The 21,874-nt window shown below is 40.9% G+C and overlaps 1 protein-coding gene across 1 annotated transcript in view; it reads right to left on the bottom strand.

The window, feature by feature from the left end:
• Positions 1-3,951: 3,951 nt before the first annotated feature.
• Positions 3,952-21,874, bottom strand: part of LOC124956083 — a 71,454-nt gene continuing 53,531 nt past the window's right edge. The window contains exons 8-9 of the mRNA XM_047511459.1: positions 19,876-19,971; positions 3,952-6,060 (exon numbers count right to left, since the gene is read on the bottom strand). Coding sequence (XP_047367415.1) covers positions 3,959-5,554 — 1,596 coding nt within the window. The 5' untranslated portion in view covers positions 5,555-6,060; positions 19,876-19,971 and the 3' untranslated portion in view covers positions 3,952-3,958. The remainder of the gene's footprint in view (positions 6,061-19,875; positions 19,972-21,874) is intronic.

Raw genomic sequence — 21,874 nt, 5'->3', positions numbered from 1 at the left:
CGCACTTCTATTTTTCTTACTCACAATATCTCAAGTCTCTATCATCCTTTTATACAAATGATGCACCTTACAAAGAATGGATCATATTTTTGTTGGTCCAACGACCGATTTATCTCGTACATACGTAACATATATAATTAACGCTAGAATCTTCCAACTTCTGTTCAACTGCCGATCATCTAATCTCATACACACACTGACATAACTAATGTTATAACTTTCCATCCCATACACGGCCATTCTGCACATATATACGTTTTCGAATGTATTTTAAAACTTACCTAACATCGTATCGTCTTGTTGTTTACTTAATACTTTACCGACCACTTTTTTTTTTTTTGTTTCGTCAGGAGGAAAAACCTTCAAAAGGCACTCTGAGCCCGGTACTCAGGATAGTGTCGGGTTCAACCCGCCTGAACATACCCTCAGGTTCGGATCGCCTACCGACTAAAAAATCTCCTGTTTCTTAATACTAACATGCTGAGGAGAAAGGGGATTGGGCGGGATCGCGCATATGCGTATTACAAATTCACTCAATCCCCTCCTCGGTGAGCCAGGCCGGAATTTGCCTTGCTCTCATTCATTCATCCATCTCCACACATACCAATACGGCGCACTCGGCAGGAGCCTATGAGTCCCCAGAGACGCATTCATTCCCTAACTATATACATTGTGGTCCGATCCCCACCCCCATGGTGCACTGACTAGGCCCATTCACGTCCGTATATTCTACATCTACGGAAAGACGACGCTTGAGCCAGACGCCGCCTGAACCGCTCGGAGCCTTGCCTGAGGTGGCCGCACTGGAGCCATTCTCCTATGCGGCCTATTGTTCGCACTTCTTTCCACACATATATTCGCACTTTCGCTCACAGGTCTTTGATCACGCGATCGTTCCCGGCGCCTCTCAGCGTCCTCCTTGGTTCGCATGACCCGCCCAGCGAAGGTCCGAAAGGCCGCCCAACCCCCCCGGAACAATCAGGGAGACCCCGACTATCCCGGGAAGCGTTAGCTGCCCTCCACCCATCGCCCTGTATCAACTCATTCCTAGCATCCGTCCACGCCGGGCAGTCGATCAAGGTGTGTTCCGCCGTATCCTCATTTCCCCCACAGTGGAAACACCGTGGGGAGGGGATCTTCTTCATATTATATAAATATGCTGAAAAGCAGCCATGGCCGGTCATCAGCTGTGTAGTGTGGAATGTCGTCCCGATGGAGAACGGCCTCCCAATCCATTCAGCCAACCGTTCGGCAATAGCCGCCCTCGCGCGAACCCCCGTTGCTGCAGTGATCTCTGTTAACGCAAGCTCCTCAGCCTTCCATGCTTCTATTGCCCTCCTTCTGGCAAGAGCACCTAGTACAGCCTTAGCACGCGGTGGAACTGGTTCTTCCGCGTCTCTAACAGCCGTATACGCCTCCGCCAGCCGGGGTGCTAGATGAGCGAGAGGAATTATCCCCGCAATCATCATAGCCGCATGGAAGGAGACCGTTCTATAGGCACAGCACACCCGGATCGCCACCTTTCTCTGGAGGCTCCGAACTGCCCGCCCGATCTTCGTATCCTCCATGATGGCGCGCCACCACACCGGCGCCCCATAAAGGAGCACCGAGTGGATCACGCCGCCGTAGAGGAGTCGCTTCTTCTCCCCCGGTCCGTGAAGATTCGGAAGGAGTCTCCTAAGGGACCGAAGGATACCCTCCGCCTTAGGGATTAGGGCCTCGAAGTGGGGCCTAAACGACATCCTCGAGTCTATCACTATGCTCAGGTATTTAACGCTGGGCCTAATATCTACGAAAACCCCTCTAAGGCAAATCTTAGGGGGTGGGACAGTCCTGCGTCTGCGTAAGGCAGAGGCAGGGAAGGCTATGGCCTCCGTCTTGTGCAGCGTCACTTTAAGACCCAATCACTCGATCTCCTTCATAAGGACGTCCAGGTCCCACTCGGCGTTCACGATAGCGTGAAACAGGTCCCATCCCGTTGACAGGAGGGCCGTGTCGTCCGCGTAGCAGACAACACAGGAGCCATCCGGCAACGGGGTTCGGAGGACACTGTTATAGGCAATGTTCCACAATGTAGGTCCCAAAACGGATCCCTGTGGGACCCCACAGTAGACACGCCTTTCCAAAAAGTGTCCATACCTATTTGGCAATGGCGCGATTGTCCAGATAGCTCCTGATAATATTAACCAGGTAGCTCGGAAAGCCCCCACGCTCCATCGCCCTGACGATAACGGCCCACGGCAAGGAGTTAAAAGCGTTCGAGATATCCAGACTCACCAGGATAACTACCTTCCTGATCCGCGTCGATGCCTCCACGAAGTTTTTAACATCGAGGACGGCATCCACGGTGGATCTTCCCGTCCTAAACCCATACTGCGATGGCGCGAGGGCACGAGTCTCATTCAAGTAACTGTTGATCCGACCAACAATTATCCGCTCGAATAGTTTTCCCAGTTCGCCAATCACGCATATGGGTCTATACGATCCCGGTGAGTCCGGGGGCGCGTCCCTTTTCTTTTTGATAAGGACGAGCCTCGCTATCTTCCACGCTGTCGGGAATCGACCCGTCCTTAAGCATGCGGAAAAGCACCGCGCCAACCCATTTCCACAGTGTGTCGACGCAGCACGCACAACCACACCCGGTATTCCGTCCAGTCCAGGAGCCTTTCTTCCTTTCCCCTTCTTGGCGGAAGCCAAGACCTCCTCCGCAGAGATGACCACCTCTGTGAGCGTAGGTTCCTGCAGCTCATCAGTTCCCGGTTCTCCTGGGAATAGCTCGGAGAGGATGTTTTCCAGTACCTCATCCTCCAAGGTTTCAGTTACTGGTGGGGCATATGGCCTTAGTTTTCCCAAGACCAGCTTATAGTGTCTGCCCCATGGATCCTCTTCTATGGAGTCCAGCAGGTCCTTCCATGAGTTCTTCTTAGCTTCCTTGATAGCCCTAGCCAGTGCCCTCCTAGTGTCTCTTCGAGCGTCCAGGCACCGCACTATTTCCTCACTATTTTTCTTTTTCTTCCTGGCTCTGGAAAGTTTCCTTACGGTAGCCGTCGCAACGGCCCTAAGTTTCGTTAATTCATCCGACCACCAAAGTACTTTTACTACCGCGGGTCTGTCCCCTCACCCGGGACATGACCATGTCATATACTTGTTTCAGCGTAGACTGTGCCCAATTCACCAGCTTGTCCACATAGTCTACACCGGCCGCACTTTCTCCGCACGTGTTTCCACCTGTCCACTCCCCTGAGATAAGGGCCGCATCCAGGTAGTCCTCCTCCATGGAGTTAGTCTTCCAACGAGGGAGCTTTCTCCCTTGTGGGCGAGAAATTCGGTCCCCTGCAGCCCCGTGCCTGTAACTATAACTAATATACAGGTGGTCTGACAGGGACTCAGCTTCATCCACCCTCCAGTCCGAGAGGCGGACGCCGGCCGCTGGCGTGCCCCACGTTAGATCTACAACGCTCGACCCCTGCGGTCGAACGCACGTGGGACAGCCAACCCGGCTCAACAGACCCAGGTTCACCCTGTTGGCCCATGTATAGAGCAACTCACCCCTACGGTTACTCCTGCCTTCCGGGTCCCATCCGCTGAACCGGGCATTAAAATCGCCAGCCACCAGTGCTGGGAGAGTGGGGAATGTTTCTAAGAGCTCCTCGAGCTCGTCAAGGAGCCTACTGAACATGTTAATGTTCTCGCTGGGAGGAAAGTAAACCGAAACTACCAGCGAGTCCTCCCATTTGACTGCTACGTAAAAAAGACCCCGACGCACCAGGCTGCAGGGTCTTCCATTCTCGCCCACAAGCACCGCGGAAAGTGAAGTCCCACCATGGCTCCGCAATGATAGCTATCTCCACACTGTTCTCGCGCATGCGCTGTGTCAACATGTCCTGCGCATGGCGCGCGTGGTTCAAATTTATTTGTAGAACAGCAGAGGACATTGTTTATAGACCTTCCGCTGCTTCTACACATATTGAGGTGTCCGGTTCACCGCGTTCCACCTCCATATCTTCGTCACCATTTTATTTTTGTTCTTCTCGGTTGCACTCACTGCTTTCATTGCAGTTCTTTCCACGACCTTATGCGGGTCCTTCTGAATTGTTTCCCCGCGGACATTTGTTCTACTCCCGTATGCTTTGTCCACCCATTTTCTGGGAGGCACTACCGGGCACTCCCAAGAACCGGCACGATGGTTGGTCGGCTTTCGGCCGGTATCTGAACAAATCGGGCACGCTGCCTTGTTTGTACACCTTTTGGCCAAGTGGTCCGGTTTCCCACAGACATAGCAGAGATCCACACGGGGCTTTGTAGCCGAGTACATTGCTGCGACATGTCCTCGCGCAAGGCACCGGTGGCATCTGAGGGGCCGCTGTTTAAGTTCTTGCACCCTCGCTACAGTAAGTCCCAAGATTATTCTGTCCTTCTTCAGGGCTGCTTGGATGACAGGCGTCGGAGCCGTAACAGTGGTCTCGGCTAGTCTACCCCTGCCTATCCTGATCTCTCCCACCTTAATGAGGTTGGGGTTTGTTCCGGGATGCAACTCCAGGAGTGCATTCCTGATCCAGGTACCATTAGCGGCCGGATCTAGTCCCACCAACCTTATGGTACTCGTACGCAGGGGGCGAGTGACCTTTACCCCTGGGACTGAACTTCTTAAGGCCTCCACTACCTGGTCGGCCTTCTCGGTTGCCCCTTTGCCTCGTACTTGCCATATAAAGGCACCTGTGAGGCCTCTCTTACAGGTCATACCGACGATCCCCAGATCTTTAAGGTTGACCTTCTCCGTAGCCCGAAGGACTACGTCTCTATACGTCATCTCCCCGGCACACGATAGGGAAATAGCAGCCACTTCTCTTTCCCTTTTTTCCCTCTTCCTTCTTCGCTGCGCGCCCCTCTTCTTCTTCCCTTCCTTCCTAAAGGCTGTCTGTCCCGGCAAAGGATGACGGTCGCTGACTCCATCCTTAGGTGTAGTTAAGGGGAGAGCATTCGCTTCCTTCTTTTGGGGTCGTCTCTCTTTCCGGCCAAGTACCTGGACAAAATCCTCCTGTCCGATTAGTTCCTTACCTACATTTACCTGTTGCGCAGGGAGTCGAGTGGGCTCAGCACGGAGTGTAGGGCCTTTGTGTGGCCCACCAGCTCCCGTCGTTGCTCCACCCGATGTCTGCTGCCGCTGCTGCTGCTGCTGCTGTAGCTGTTGTATTTGCTGTTGGATACCGCGGACAGCCTGTGTTAGTACCCTTATTGACTCCCTTACATCCGGAGACTTTGATCGACTATTCCCAGCCGGTGGATTCTCCAGAACCTTCTCCATTCTTTTATTCCCCCTCTTGAGGCGAACGTTTTCCTCCATGACCTCTCTGTTGCGCAGATCCTTGGCCCTCAATTCTGCCTTCAGCTGCGCAATGGTTTCCTTGGCTGACGGAGGATTGTCCGCTCGGGTTTCGAACCTCTCGCTCAGGGTCTTAATTCCCTCCATCCTAATCTTATGGGAGTTCTTTATCAGCCCTGAGATTTCACCCTTAAGGTTACGGCGTCTCAGCCTAGCACTTTCTGCCGCCATGGAGCTTCCCGGATGCTATTAAGTACCCTACCAGTCTCCACTTGAGACAAGGGAGTCTCCGCCGGGCCACCCTCACCTAGTGCGGGCCAATCGGCCCCCAGCTCATCCTCCTCAGGAGAGTATATCATCGGCCTTGCGCGCTTGTGCCTTCTCCCCTGCTTTGGCGAGGTCAGGTCAGAGAGCCGCATGCTCTCAACCGCACTGGCAGTCCTTTCCAGTTCCTCCGCTTGGTATTCTTCGTTTTGTAAACTTCCTGGCGCATTAGATACACCGCAGGCCAAGTCGCCTACCTGTGGTGTCCTTCCTGACGCATCATCCAGAGCTGAGGCCAGGTTGCCTACCCCGTTGGTTGACGACGGCGGGTGCCCTACCACCACCTGACACCGCCGTGTCGTGGGTATCCCTCCCACGCCCGCTTATTGGTTTCATCGTACTATCCATATTTAGTAAAGAATATATTAGTGGGAGCCAGGCTCCCCAGCAGAATGGAAAGGAACGGAAGGAAGCTAGTGAGAAAGAGACATAGAATAGAAAAAGATATGTCAAGAAAAATAAAGGAAGGAATAGCCATACAAGAACATTCATACCCCATTCACTCAATCCCTTTTAGTCGCCTTTTACGACAAGCAGGGAATACTGTGGGAGTATTCTACTTCCCCCTACCCACGGGGGGGGGGCCTAATATCTACGAAAACCTCTCTAAGGCAAATCTTAGGGGGTGGGACAGTCCTGCGTCTGCTTAAGGCAGAGGCAGGGAAGGCCATGGCCTCCGTTTTGTGCGGTGCCACTTTAAGACCCAATCCCTCGATCTCCTTCACTAGGACGTCCAAGTCCCGTTCGGTGTTCATGATAGCGTGAGACAGGTCCCATCCCGTTGACAGGAGGGTCGTGTCGTCCGCGTAGCAGACAACACGGGAACCACCCGGCATCGGGGTTCGGAGGACACTGTCATAGGCAATGTTCCACAGTGTAGGTCCCAACACGGATCCGATTAATAGGCTATCAGTTGGTAAAGTGATGAAATTACCTGCCATCAGGTAGTTGAACTTTGCCGATACGCTGTTTCACAATTCATTTTGCATTTTGTAATCGCTTATTATTTATTTCACTCATTCCTTCAAATATATTCATCGTATTTCGATTTACAATAATAATTACAATTTTACTTATCTTACACACTATGTATCTATACACTTAACAATTCCTGCTGCGCTTTTTATTTTCTTTTCGTAATTTTGAAATTGTTATTTCTTCTTCTTCGATTCTTGTATTTTTCTGCTCAAAAATGTATAAAGATGTAGATCGTCCGACTCCTTTTGTGATTTCTCGTTAATAGGTAATTTCTCAGGTAATTTCGAAACATCACCGTCAACTTCATCATCCTGTTCTTCGTTCGAACTTTGATGACCAAATGATTCTTTGTTCGTCTTGCCTGATCAACGATCTTACCTATAATAATTCCAGCTTCTCCCGTAGAAAATGTCTATTCGGTTGTATTCATGTTTAGGTCGATATTCAATGTATTTGGTCTATGCAATAAATCCAAAGCTTCTTCTAACAAAATGAGTTCTTTCTCCGCCGTATAATCCGTTCTCGTATTTTGCAAAGTTTTCTTTATCTAACGATTCTGACTTCTCTTCTCGATAATCTTGTCTGTGATCGCTCAGCGATCATCATGTTACCGTCGACGTCAGAATCAGTAACCGAACTATCCTCTCGATCTAAATCATCTAATTCCAAGATATGTTCAAATCGATTATCGGGATTGTCGTTGCTGTTTTTGTGTTCTGATCTCCTTTTTCTCGTCGACCAAATTAGATGATCGGGCATCTTGGACTATGATTTCTCATTGTTGATACCGTCTTTGGTATCGATAGTTTTTACTGTTCGACGATTAACAGTCCATTCCTCTTTTTCTTCCTCCTCTTCCTGATCCTCCTGCTGCTTCTGTTCCTCTTACTCCAACGTTTTGATGTCTTGATCTCGATCACTATCTAAGCGATAATTTTCTTTATTTTTCTCGATCTTATCAATCTCTTTGATCTCAACATCTTTTTTGATACTTTCCTTGACGCCTCTTCGATTCGTAACTAACCTCGTCATCCTCGAATTCACTCTCGGATGATGTCGAAAGTTCAGCGAATAGATTCTGTTTATCCTTGGAACATATATGCTGATTCTTGAAAATACTCACACTAATGTTCTCGGTTTTAGCAGTCATTTTACACTCGTTCGAACTGTCGTTTTTGTACTAGGAATTTTTTGACTTCTTTTTCGAATTTCTATTTTTTTGTTGATTGACGGATCATTGCTTATGTCTCTGTTTTCTCTCTACAAATTCATCCATAGTTCCTGTGATCTGTTAATGTTGTTGTTGTTGTTACTGATGCTCATGATCCTCACTTTGGAACGTTTACTCTTTTTCTGGTCTATTCACGATGATCCTGATCCTCACTTTGGAACGTTTACTCTTTTTCTGGTCTATTCAAGACTTTACTCATTATTCTTTACTCTATATCACTCTTCTTGTTACTTTCTGTTGATCCATTCAGGAGCTTCTATCGTTACTTCTCATTTGGTGTACTCAAGACTGTCCCTCCGTTGTTTTTTTTCTCACGTTCATCCCATAGGTTTTCTCACCCTTACTCATTTTCGTGCATACGCATTAGGTAATTCCTATTGCTCTTTGTCCTATCGGTTACTTTGACTTTTGACCAATTTCATACACACACAAAATCATACACACACAACTAACTAATGCTAGAACCATTCTGCACATATATTCATCCTCGAATTTCTTTTTTTCATGTTCGTCTAATGTCATATCGTCTTTTCTTTTCCTTAAAATCACCTGCCATCTGTTGGTCCATTCAAGACATGGTCCATTCAGGATCTGTTATCCTTATTCCTCGTTTAGTCTGTTTAAGACCGTCTCTACGTTGTGCATTTCTCATATACACCCTTTAGCCTATCTTATACATAAACCAATATACGACTAACGCATAAACCTTCCAACCCATATATATATATATATATATATATATATATATATATATATATACTACGATAATTCATTATATAATACTAAATTACTATATTAACACATACTATATAGATTTAATTATTTTTATATACCTATACATATATCTTAAAAAATCTGCATATATTCATGTTCTTTATTTTATATTAGATTCTCTCTTTTATATATTTGTGCTGTGTGTGTGTGTACTTGTATATATTTATATATTCCTATATATTTTTCATTTTAACTAATAAATATTTATTAAATTTATAAAAGTATAATATCAGAAAGGACGAAAAATCGACAAATTTTAAATGAAACTATTAAACGAAATGTATAACGAATTACTGAACGAAAAAAACAGTTATAAATTTGAGAACATTAATAATTTGAAGGGAATATATCATTGAAAATATAATTAATGAAGATTTACTATTGCAATTATTCTGTTTTGGAAATTTTTCGTAGTTTCTATTGTCGATGCACGATTGAAACTACATATATAATGTATATATAGGTGAAAATAAAAATATATTTATATTATATACATCATGACACATATGATGATGGTAATTTATGATAACAAAAGAAGTAAGAATGTCATTTTACGTGTGATTTTATGCACGAACACTTAACAAATCGTGTTCTTAATATTTTGACACATAATCGCCCATCAAAAGATATGTTTATATGGCGGAAGATGAATTGATTCTGTTAGAAAAAGCTATGGATTTATTGCATAGACCAGTTATATTGAATATGAACGTAAACACGAATATAACCTAATAGACAAGTCCTACGACAGATGCTGAAGTCATCACAGATAAGATCGTTGATCAGGCAAGGCAAACTGAGGAATCATTTGGTCATCAAAGTTCGAACGAAGAACAGGATGATGAAGTTGACGAGTTATCCGAGAAATGTTTCGGAGTTATCAGAGAAATTATCTATGAACGAGAAATCATACTAGGAATCGGATAATTTATATCTTCATGTATTTTTGAGTAGAAAAGTACAAGAATCGAAGAAGAGAAACAACAACAATTTGAATATTATGAAAAGAAAAGAAAAAGAGCAGCAAGAATTGCTAAGTATATAATATAAAATAAATATTATTGTAACTCGGAGTACGATGTATGTATGTGAAGGAATAAATGAGGTAGATAATAAGCTATTACAAAATGCAAAGTGAAATGTAAAACAATATGTCGGCAAAGTGTAGCCAATTGATGGCAGGTAATTTTAAGATAAATATAAAGACAAATATAAAGACAATACGACGTTAGACGAACATGAAAAAAAAACATTCAAGGACGAATGTACGTGCAGAATGGCCGAGTGTGAGTTTGAAGGTTCTAGCGTTACTTAGTTGTGTGTGTCGTAAACGAAGTAATCAAATAGGTATAGGTAAAATAGATAAATAGGACAAAGAACAATAGGAATTACCGAATTCGTATGCACGAATGAGTGAGAATGAGAACAACGGAAGGATTATCTTGAATAAATGAAATCAGGAATAATGATGAAAGCCCAGTGAATCAGCAGAGAGTAACGAGAAGAGTAGCAGCACAGAATACTAAGTATGAATGGTTCTCAAAGGATTCAGCTATCCAGGACTGGTATTCGAAATTTTGGTATTTCTGAAAATATCCTTTCCTGGCAATGTTATTGGTTGGCAACACGACTCACCTTTAAAATTAACTTTCAAATGGGTAACGAGAGCTCACGGATTGTTCCTGTCTTGAAGCCTGTTCTACCTGGAAATGGTTATTTATTGAAAAATAAATTTGACAATGAGGTGATCCAGAAGTAAGTAAGTCGGAAGATGGTAGTGATGGTTGTCGAAGTATTACACTCAATTAATAATAAAAATTTTTAATGTAACTATTAAAAAAAGATTATACAATTTTCATTTCACTTCCTGAATAACAAAGATTTAGAAAATACGTATAAAATTATTATTATTTAACCCTCAATTACAATTTGATAGAAGTAATGCTATTCGTGTGTAATGCGCGCAATATTTGTATGTCTCGTAGTATATTTAACAAAACTCTAATAGAATTTGGAAGATTCAGACTGTAAGATTCTACTTCTACTATAAATTTCGATTTCGTAAGCTTCGAGGGTCGAATGTAGATTTTTTACATTGTGCTATTAGGTTGGTGCGAATGAAATGTCGGATTCTTAAGTGAATATATTAAACTGCATATCTTTTTCCAAAAGCTGTTTATTTAATCAAAATATGCTCTATTTACTTCAATACACTTTTCCCAACGAGATTTTAATGCATAGATGCCTGTCTTGAAGAAATTCTGATCTTTAGAATCAATGAACTCTGATATGGCATTTTTCAGACTGTCTTCATTTTCGTACTGTTTAGTCCGTAAAAACAGTTCTAAATGTTTAAATAAATGAAAGTCGGTTGGCGAAAGATCCGGTGAATAGGGTGGGTGCTGCAAAATTTCATATTTTAATTCATTTAATTTCGCAATTTTTTTTAAGCCTCATCAGATCACATACGCGCATCGTGGCGTATGTGATCTGAATATGCGCGACTTTGCATGCACGCTTGCTGGCTAAGGATAATGGGATATTTCTCCAGATCGAAAGTGATGTCTTAGTGATGATGTAAATGTCCAAAAATTGTTTGGCTCATAGATGTGAACTTGGTCGTTAGTCCCTCATACAATACCTCATAATAATCGCAGTTGCAGTTTGCATCGGGGTGCGTCGTCTAAATGTTGCCCTCATTGTCCGTGATACAAATTCTTTATGTGAATGTTCATACCGTTCCTCTTTACAAAATAATATTATTTACCTTAATTTTTACAGTGGCTATTTACCACTATTACAGTGGTATTTTCTGAAGTTTAGCTTTATTGATGTCTGTTCACATCATCCCAAGTTCCAGTGATGTTAACTCTTAATCCGGGTATCTGCTATTATCGGAAAATGTTATCGGAAGCATTCCGATGTGGAATGCGGCGCTTTACATAATTCGAAGATTATATTCATTAGAAATATTTTCTTTCCATTATGTAAGGCTGATACGTGTGATGCCATCCAGCAATGCTATATGAAGCTGCCCCAAGTCCTACCGACTGATATGCCTTCTCTCCGTCATAGGGAAGATTCTGGGAAGGCTGCTGAAGCTGCGCCTCACCGATACCTCCCTCGCATCAGGAAAAATATCGGACAAATAGTTTGGATTTGTCCAGGGACGTTCCACAGAAGACACAATAGTAAAGATACGTCGAACCGTTTTTGCCTCCTCACGGAGATATGTGATCGCGTTGTTATTCGACATCTCGGGAGCCTTCGACAACGTTTGGTGGGCTCTAGTTCTCAAGGCACTCCAAGATCGGGACTGTGAGAGAAATGTCTTTAACGTGATGACAAGCTACTTCGCGGACCATAAGGTCAAAATTGCCCTGGGAGAGCATGAGGTTTCAAAGCAGGCCTCGAGAGGATGTCCACAAGGATCGGTCCTCGGCCCCTATTGCTAGAATCTCATGTTCGACCAGCTTCTCAAGATACTAGAGGAATCCTCGGAAGTCAACGCGATCGCGTACGCGGAAGACCTACTCGTTATCGTAGATGGAGAATCCAGGGAAGAACTCGAGAAGAAAGGAAATCGCGTGGTAAACAACATCACCGGATGGTGCATGTTGGCGAAATTGTCAATCTCCGAGCGTAAAATAGAAGTAATAGTCCTTAAAAGCGATTGAGTGAAAAGAAAATTCATCGGTAGAAGGGGAGGATAACGTCCGGATAGGAAGCGGAAAATGGCGAAAAAGACCGACCAAGTGAGTAAGCCTTCCACCATAAAGATAGAGAACAATAACATCCAATGATGTTATGGTGAGGAATGTAGGAATTCTGTTAGATATCTCCGGGTATACTTCAATAAAGGGCTGGGGGTCACGACACACTGCCGTTACCTTAACGACAAGGTTGGCCCACTGTTCGCAAAGCTAGGTAGGTTAGCAGCTAGGGAATGGGGACTCCGTCACTGCGCCCTCCGGGCGATCTATCGCGGCCTGTTTACCCCTACGGTCACGTATACGGCAGCAGGATGTTCCGATCTCTGCACGGAAGGGAATCTTAAGAGGCTAAGCGCGACCCAACGATCAGCCCTCATCTCAGTCACATCCGCGTATCGTACAACTGCCACGGAATCCTTCTGCATCGTACCAGTAGAGCCCCCAATTGATCTCCAGCTATTGAAACGTAGAAGATTATACGATATCAGGAAAAATAGGAGTACTGAGGCAGCGACGCGGGAACTGAAAGGCACGAAGATTAAGTGCGCGATAATAAGGCAGGTCGATGAGGAAATCCTTAGGAATTGGCAGACCAGATGAGAGAATTCTTCCAAGGGAAGGACAACATACGCGTTTTTCCCAGACATCAAGAACAGGATGGGTGCCCGTTTCGTCTCTCCTAACCACTTCATTTCGCAGTTTCTTACAGAATACGGAGCTTTCAAGACCAAGCTTACGTCGTTGAATATCATCACGGAAGGAGCATGCGAGTGTGGCGAAGAGGACAAGGTTTCGCATCACATCGTCGACTGTTCGTTTTTCGAACCCCAGAGAGTGCCTCCGGAAGAAATTTTCTGTGAAAGGAATTGGCCGGAAGCAGGGAGACATCTTGTCTCCACGGCCGAGGCCTTTTCCCTCTTCGCGGAGTTCTGCAAAGAAACCCTCATCATTAAGGGTTATTAGTTCATGAATCCTGTTCAGCTGGAATTATCGGAGTTCTAGTGATGGGGTGGGTGCCTGTAATCTTCTCAGGTTATTCCATCCTCAAACAGGATAGGATCGAAGATGCTCGTACGCATCTTTCTATTTTTTTTTTCCCCACCACCAAACTCTCTCCCCTAAACCTGCTATCCAACTTTTCCCATTCCATCCTACGGAACGAGTGCCAAGGATCGTGGCACTGTGAGTGGGCCTCCCTGTGATTCCTCGTGGGCACGGCCGGCATCAGCGTGGTGACTCGTTACAGCGAGGATGTTGGTCGTGACTAAACTGCTCACCCTGCTCTGCCGGCAGGAGATTTGAGTTTTTCCAAGTTCGGTCTCTTCGCTGATGTGGCTGCTGTCTGTAGGTAGCTTCGTAGCGTATGCCCTAATGGGCGAGGTACCATAGGTGCAGACACCTTTCGGGTGTCCACCTTTACAATATACTATATGAAGCTGCTCAACTACATATGAAATTGATACACGTGCATTTCTCCGTATTCGGCTATCTGGAACAATTGTTCAAATATTTAGAGCATGCATAGAAGCGTCGCTATATCCTGTATCCAGTATCCAGTATCTCCTGTATCCAGTATGTTGGTAATATTTATAGACGCTGCCCTATAGTCATAGCCCAGTAGAGCAGAGCAGCTTTTGATCGTACATACGAAAATCATTAATATGAATTGCAATCTATGAATTGCATTGTTCCTCTCGAACAAATTGTTTTCTTTACATTCTAATCTTCGATATTTCTAGCTTATTGATATTGACTATTTTTACTCATCCACTGGCTTGCAGCCTAATATTATTATGGTATAGCAATTCTAAAATCTTATGAGAGTCAGTATATTGATTTCCAAATTTAGTCGCTGGTTCCTTTAGCAAAAAGACTTCATTTTCTTACTTTAATGTTTTTGGATTTATTTTTTTATCATAATATTTTTTCGATATTTTTTTTGCCTTTAAAACATTTTGTCGTGTTACCTCTTGAATTCGATTTATCCTATTAATTAGGTTAGTTTATTAGTTAAGAATTAAGATTAAACATACTTGGAATATTTTCCATGTCATCGTCTAATGGCGGATTAGATGCCGGCATCCGAGTTACCTTACCGAATACGAATTCATAGGATGAATTGAATTAAAAAATAAAAGGAAATAAATTGGCTTTCTTTGTTATGATAGGGTTGAATAGCTCCACATTTGAAAAATATATCTACAGCTTCCTTGCAATCCTTTAACTGCTGAGCCGAATTTATAAAATTTACTGGCTTCTTTAAGAGAAAAACAGGCTGCTTAAAATTAATTTTGTAACCTTGTATATAATTTAAAATAAAACTATTATCGGTGATCTTTCTTCATTCATCAATAAATAATCTATGTCTTCCTGATTTCAATGATACTTTTTGTGTTAATATCGGTGATCCGTTTTGGGACGGGCCGACTTCGATTGGTGTTGAAGAGAATGGTAAGATCTTTTTGGTACTTGGTCCCGGTTAACTTTCTCTTGGGAATCAATTTGGAGATTCCCACCATCGATGACTACTGTACTTTGGAAAGTGTGGCCAGTAACGGCATAGTAGTGTTACATAGTAGTTTCAATCTCTGGATTAAGACTACTATTGCGTTTCTAATTGACAATTGCTTAAGCGTGAATATTTTAGCAACAACTCACTCTTAACCACTTTCTTTGAGCCCTCACTAATCCAGCTGAATCAACATGTGGCTAGTTGGGGATATAAAGCCCACACCAGAGATCTGCCTGAGGGTCCTCGTTCAAAATTTTAATAACTTCCACTTCCAAATTCTTCCTTCTCTTCCTTTTCTTTCTTCCTCTTACTTTTTGTCATCCTTCTCGTTAATTGAACATTATCTAATTCAAATACTTCACTTTTTCTTTTCTTTCTTTTTCTTCTTTTTTTTTTTTCTTACAAACTCGACATTGTGCTATTATTGAAGACAAGAAATGTTATGATTGAATAGGTCGTGGCGTCGCCTGTATAAGGCTCTCTTTCTTTTTATAAATTTTGAATTTGTAGTGACATCTCAGTACACAAACAGTGATACTACGTTTTTGTAATTCCGAAAACGAGACGTCTTATAATTGTACCTATGATCGTATATAATTTACTCTCCATCGCTTATTATCTTTATAATGTTTGGTAAATTCTCCCAAGTTTCCTAAATCTTCGATAAATGATCATTAACTTAATTAATTCCGTAAATAACTTGTTAGTTTTATGATATTTAATAATTTAAAAAGAAAAAGAAAAATAGAGAAAAAAGAAATACCATGAAGATTTATACTTGGAGATCTTCGAAAATGATCGCCAACATGATTTAATATCAATAATCTTATTAATTTTTATATATTTTCTTTTTTTTCAATTGTTTGAGCAAACAAATTAATTAGCTAAGTGCGATTGCTAATAAATTTCTGTTCAAATATTTGGGTTTCGGAAATTATATTAAAGAAATAAAAATGAAAAATGTAAAGAAAAAACCTATAAATAATCAAGCAAACAAACAAAAAAAAAAAAGAAATAGAGAGAAAAAGAGAGAAATGATATCGTAATCTCATTGCAAAAGAGAACAAATTTTAGCTGGATGGAAACTTTTTCCTCCAAACATGAATCTAGTCCAAGAACAATTTTTTGTTTTCCGCTGAGGCAGGAAAACTCGTTGCATCAGAGAAGCGATGTGGTAATCTTCCAACGGTACTTTTTTATTTTCTCATAACAGAAGATCAGTTTCGCATTTACTATTGAACTTTTTATTTCTTTTTACTTTTTCCTTCTTTTTTTTTTTTTTTTGAACGTTGTCATCATTGCACCGATATAATATGAAAAATCTTTCTGGTTTAAATGCGAGAAGAAACTCCGGCGAATATTAGAAGAAATCATGGGGATATTTATCCTCTATTTTTTCTTTTTTTTCTATCTCTTTTTCTCTTCTCTCTATCTCGTTTTTTATAGGAGAAAGCAAAGAGAGTAAAAATAAAAATTAAAAGTTTGTTCTTTTTGTCGACTCTAATGAATATAACGTATCCTATTCTGTCGTGTTTCTTCAGCCATTGTTTTGCTTCGGTAATTGTCGAAAAGCCGCATCCTTGTGAGCACAATGCATACTATGAGAAAGAGAGAGAGAGAATGAGAGAGGCAGCAGAGAGAAAGGGAGACAGAGAGAGAATGTGACAGAGGGAGAGAGAGAGAGACAGTGAGAAAGAGAGAGAGAGAGGGAGACATAGAAAGAGAGAGAGAGGACTCGAAGAGAACATAGAGAAAGAGAAGAAAGAGGTTCTGGCCTGGTGGAAATGTGGACGGGAAAAGGAATGTGGCCAGTCAATTTGAGAAAAGATGCGAGAGAATATCTTCCTTTGCGACTGGAGTACCGAATAAACTCTTTCTCTTTCTCTCTTTTATTCGTACTTTCATTTTTGTCTCTATTTTTGCACGATCATAAACGTTGCCATTCTGCACATCTCCGCAACCGAAAATACGAATGAACGGAAGAAATGCGACAGAGAGAAGAAGAGCGAGGTCTACTGTCGTATGTGATTTTTATATTCAGGATTCTCTAGAATAACGCTCATAAAAGATAATCCGATGCCTCTCTACAATCCTTTACTTTTATTATCTGCAAACGCTTCAGACGATTATTATTTTTATTTTTATTATTATTATTAATATTATTATTATTATTATTATTATTATTATTATAAATATCCTTTCTACTATAATCTATAACTCCGATCCTGAGACGTAAAGGAACATTTCATTTTTGGAAGGTATATATCTGTGAGTAGAAAAGAAAATGAAAAGAAAGAAAAAAGATATTTATCCCACGATCTCTATTAGGTTAAGATCTATACGAATTTGTCTCATTTTGTATATTAGTAATAATTTTGATTAACGACATCCAAAGGATTCAAAAAAAAAAAAAAAAAAAAAAAAACGAATTAAAATTCGATCAATTTTTACAAAATTTATAAGAAAGTCCATCTGGGCTGCCCTTTTTTTATTATTTATCCCATTCGGGTTGAGACTCACTTAGAAAAATACTCATTCGTATTACGGGCTACAACAAGCGGCAGGAATAATTTTAACAGATGCCTTCGAATTTTAGATCTCGGAGTGTCGTCGGATTTCGGACCTTTTCACATAAAATTGTCCGTACTTTGGATTTCGGAGCTAAAATCGTCAAGCTTCGAATTAATCGATGCGAGTTTATTCGAATTTCGGAATCAGAATTATCGGATTTCAGATCTTTCCTCGCGCAATTGTTTGAATTTTGGATTTCGGCTTTATTTGATTTTTGATATTTATATATTATGTAAGATTGCAAAGTAAGAGTAAGTATTATTATGTTATAGTCATAAAGTATTATTTACTGCTTTAAAGTATGCTTATTCTTGTTTGTTTTTGATCAACCCATCTCCCGTATAAATATCACGGGGAAAAATTCAAATCTGGGAATATATTCTTCTTTAGCTCCTTGGTTTCCTACGCGACATCGATACATTGTACTCTAACTGTGATCTAACGGGAACATGAATTAGCTCTTTATAGAAAAATATTTCTTGATCTTTAAATTTTACACATTCTTTGGTGTAATTCACGCTCATGCTATCCTCTTGTAAATATTCTACTAAATCTATTAAATGGAAGCGGACCGATTTCCCAAAACGATTCATCATAATAAAGCCCTGAGTGTAATGTGACTGCTCGTAATTCCGTTGATTTTAATATTTTTGCTCTCATCTACCATTTCCTCTGTTTTAATAACATCTGACTTCATTAAATTAAGTGTCGATCATGAGGATAACTGCCTTGCAGAATTTCATTGCATCTGGATATACAGAAAATGCTTTTACCATTGAACAGTTTATTAGTCGTACTCGATTATACTCGTTGCCTTCGTCACTTGAAGAGGACGAACGATTTTGAGAACGGCTTTGTATACAATGCTTCGGAATGCTCACGGCATTTTCTAAAACGTCCGCCCTGAACGTCATTATTGTATTTGAATTTTCGGTAATTTCTCTTTATATGTCCGATTTTCTTACAGTAATTATAGATTATAGGTTCCCTCGTACTAGAAGATCTCGTCCTACCTGAATTTGCGCGATCATTTTGTCCTCGGGGAGCACTATTTCGGTTGTTAGCTCGAAGAAATTCACTATCACGAAGAGGCGGTTTAGTAGCAACGTTAGTGTAGGAGACTGATTGTTATTTCTTGTAGCATTGAACAGCTATGTGTCCAATCTTTCCGCATATATTACAATTTGGTCTGTTCACAGCAATCACTTCCACGGCACTCTTCCGTATGGGCAATTTTACCTTCTCTATTTTACCTTCTCTAATTTTACCTTCTGCGATCTGACTGACACGAAGAAGTGTTGTTGATGTGGATGCTAGGTCAAAATTATTTTCCAATTTTAGCAAAATTTTCAATTCAGGTGATAAACTGTTTTCGAAACATTCAAGAACTTCATTTGATTTGACTGACTAACGCTCTCTTGTCGAAATTTTGTCGAATAGTTTCTCCCTCAATAATTGTTTGCTTCATGTCTCTATTCCGTCATGCATGCTCGTCAGCTTTTCGATATATACTAGAGAGTTCACCCTAATAATAGCTGAACAATTTCGATGGTTGAAACGCGGATTTTAGTAGATCTATTAACTGGTTTATTGTTGTCAGATTTTCTTCTTCTACCAGCAAATAAGCATGTCCGTTTAGTTTAGCGCGAATCATTCTCACTAATGCATACTCGAATTCAGTCGAAAGATAGCTAAGAAAAATATCCAATGTACGTTTACAAGCTCGAATGAATTGCAGAACAAGAATACTATGTATGTTAAAACGCGGTATTGTTCTTTCTTTTCTCAATGTTTCTAAGTCGGAATTTCGCCTTAGGTTGCTTCTGGATCTAAGTTTTGAATGCGACTACTTTCGCGTGTTTCATCTAACGTCACAAATTTTATTATTAATGAATTCATAACGGAAATTATAACGCAAACAAACTTATATGCGAAGGAACAAATCGCAAAGAAAGAATTATTTACTAGATCAGTTTGATAAAACTGGAAAAACATTTCGTATGAGGAAATTCTTCCTCTTTTTGGTTTGATTTTGAATATGGATACAATCTAAAAAAGATATAATTCTTTTTTGCGACAGAGTAATGCCATTTAGCGATCTTCCAATTCGGTACGTCGATCTTGTAGATTTTTTTCCATTCTTTTTAGTTGTTCCTTCATTATTTCCGACATATAAATTTGTACTTTAACTTCGCGTTTCGTTAATTTCCTTTCGTATGCCCTGATTTCTTTTCTTGAGAGGCGCATCGCGTCGCGAACAAAAAAAAGAAAATTAAAATTTTATATTATTTCGCCCGTTTACAACGATCTAGCCACTTGGCTCAATTTGGTCAGTGGAGACATAACGTGAGAATGAGGCTCTTTTATTTCTTTCGGTATGAATGGTTCTCAAAGAATTCAACTACTCAGAACTATTGTTCGAAATTTCAGTATTTCTTAAAATACTTACCCTTTCCTAACATTGTTACTGGTTAGTAACATGGCTCATCTCCAAAACTAGCTTTCAGGTGGACGACAGTTCTCGGATTGTTTTTTTCTTTTCTCCCTGGGAATGGTTGATTATTAAAATTAATTTGACAATAAAGTGATCCAGAAAAAAATAGGTTGGGCGCGACAATGACATACACATGACATATACAAAAATGATAAGTGTCAATGAATTTCATAACGCATCTACGAGATGTAAACTTCATCCATATATATTATGGAGTTTATAACTATGAATGAGTATGTCGGCGATGTATTTCATTAGTCAGAAAATCATAAATATGACGAGTACTCTGGTGCTTGCTAATTCAAATGTTATGAAGCCTCCCCGGAGCCGTTGCCCCATACTTGATGCAATTTTGTCCAATGATTCTTCATCCATCGAGAGTAGCAGGTTTCTTCACTAATGTGCAATCTCAATTTATCTAAATCGTTATTGGAATTTATCCTGCTGGTTCCGTGATGCTCCGAATCGACATAGGGTTTTAGGCTTTACCAATGGTTAAAGGTATCGATTCCATTAATTTTAGTGCTATTCTGTACTAAGTCCCGTGTAGATTGTACATATTCGATAAAAGTTTGTTGCAATCTCTAGGTAAAGCTTTTTTAAGATAATATGAGTTTTTGGTGCTAAATAGTACAATCTATTTTTATATGTAATTGGTAGTTCTTTATAGCATTCGTTCGATTCATCTTATCAGATAGATGACTTCGGCTGCTATTATGGACATATACTCAGTATATTGGTGGTAATTTCATTAGTGCATAGGCCATTTCGTCAGGTGCTATGGTGGCTAGTAAGAGAGTGTTTTTTAATACTTGTAACTCCAAAATTGATTTTTAAAATTTAGTCATATTTTCAAATTTGAAAAGAACGCTCCCTCTTAAAAATCTTAGCGAAGAATGGCATATTGCACATGAAGTCTTTGGAAAAATAATCTATGTCTTAAGTAGATTGTATCCATATTCAAAATCAAACCAAAAAAAGGAAGTATTTCCTCATACGAAATGTTTTTCCAGTTTTATCGAACTGATTTAGTAAATAATTCTTTCTTTGCGATTTGTTCCTTCGCATATAAGTTTGTTTTCGTTATAATTTCTGTTATGAATTCATTAATAATAAATTTTTTGAGATAATCTATAGGCTGCTGAACATTTCCAAAAATTTGATGATTGATATTTGTAAAAGGAATTCTACTAGGGAGACCATCATCATCATTCTCGATTCCAATCCAATTATCATGAGTTATTATCAACATTTTTCATTTCTATATCATTTTCCTCTTCACTTGAATATTTTATAGGCATAACTTTTATTTTCAAGACAATCGTGCCCACATTTCACAGAGAGCGCGTTTCGGCAGGTTTTTTCTTGTCACCTCCCATGTGATGTACGACTGCAGCGACAAAGTATAATTGTCACGTGAGAGATGACTTACGATCGATAAGGGTTAAGTATAGCAATGACCGTCCAAATTCAGATTCGAGCGCATCGGCTAATGCCATAAGCAGCTCGTCCCGTGACAACGCGGGCGGAGCCGCTTCACAAATTGCTGATAACGAAAGCAACGAGCACCGACAAATTACAGTAATCAGTTATCGACCTATGATTAAAGCACCTTCGATATATCTTGATACAACGAAATTCTGTAAGGCAGTCACTTTTATGATTGATACCAGTTCGGAAATCAATTTGATTAATGAAATATCATTAAAACAGGGGAGAATGAGAGATGAAAATGAGATAATAAAAATTAGCGGATTAACGAACAATCACATCCATACTCACGATTTTTTTAGCGTAAATCTTTCCAGAAATTCAGTTCGCTTTCATGTAGTAGATCCTACCTTCTCCATAGAACAAAACGGAATCTTAGGAAACGAATCTTTAAAGGAAGCTGGCGTTAGCGTGAATTATGCTAAGGAATGTATAGAGCTCAAAAATCAAGAAATATCTTTTG

This window comes from Vespa velutina, chromosome 20 (assembly GCF_912470025.1).
Source record: "Vespa velutina chromosome 20, iVesVel2.1, whole genome shotgun sequence".
NCBI classification, from domain to species: Eukaryota; Metazoa; Arthropoda; class Insecta; order Hymenoptera; family Vespidae; genus Vespa; species Vespa velutina.
Note: the sequence above shows the minus strand (reverse complement) of the source record. Positions and strands in the feature narration are given on the sequence as shown.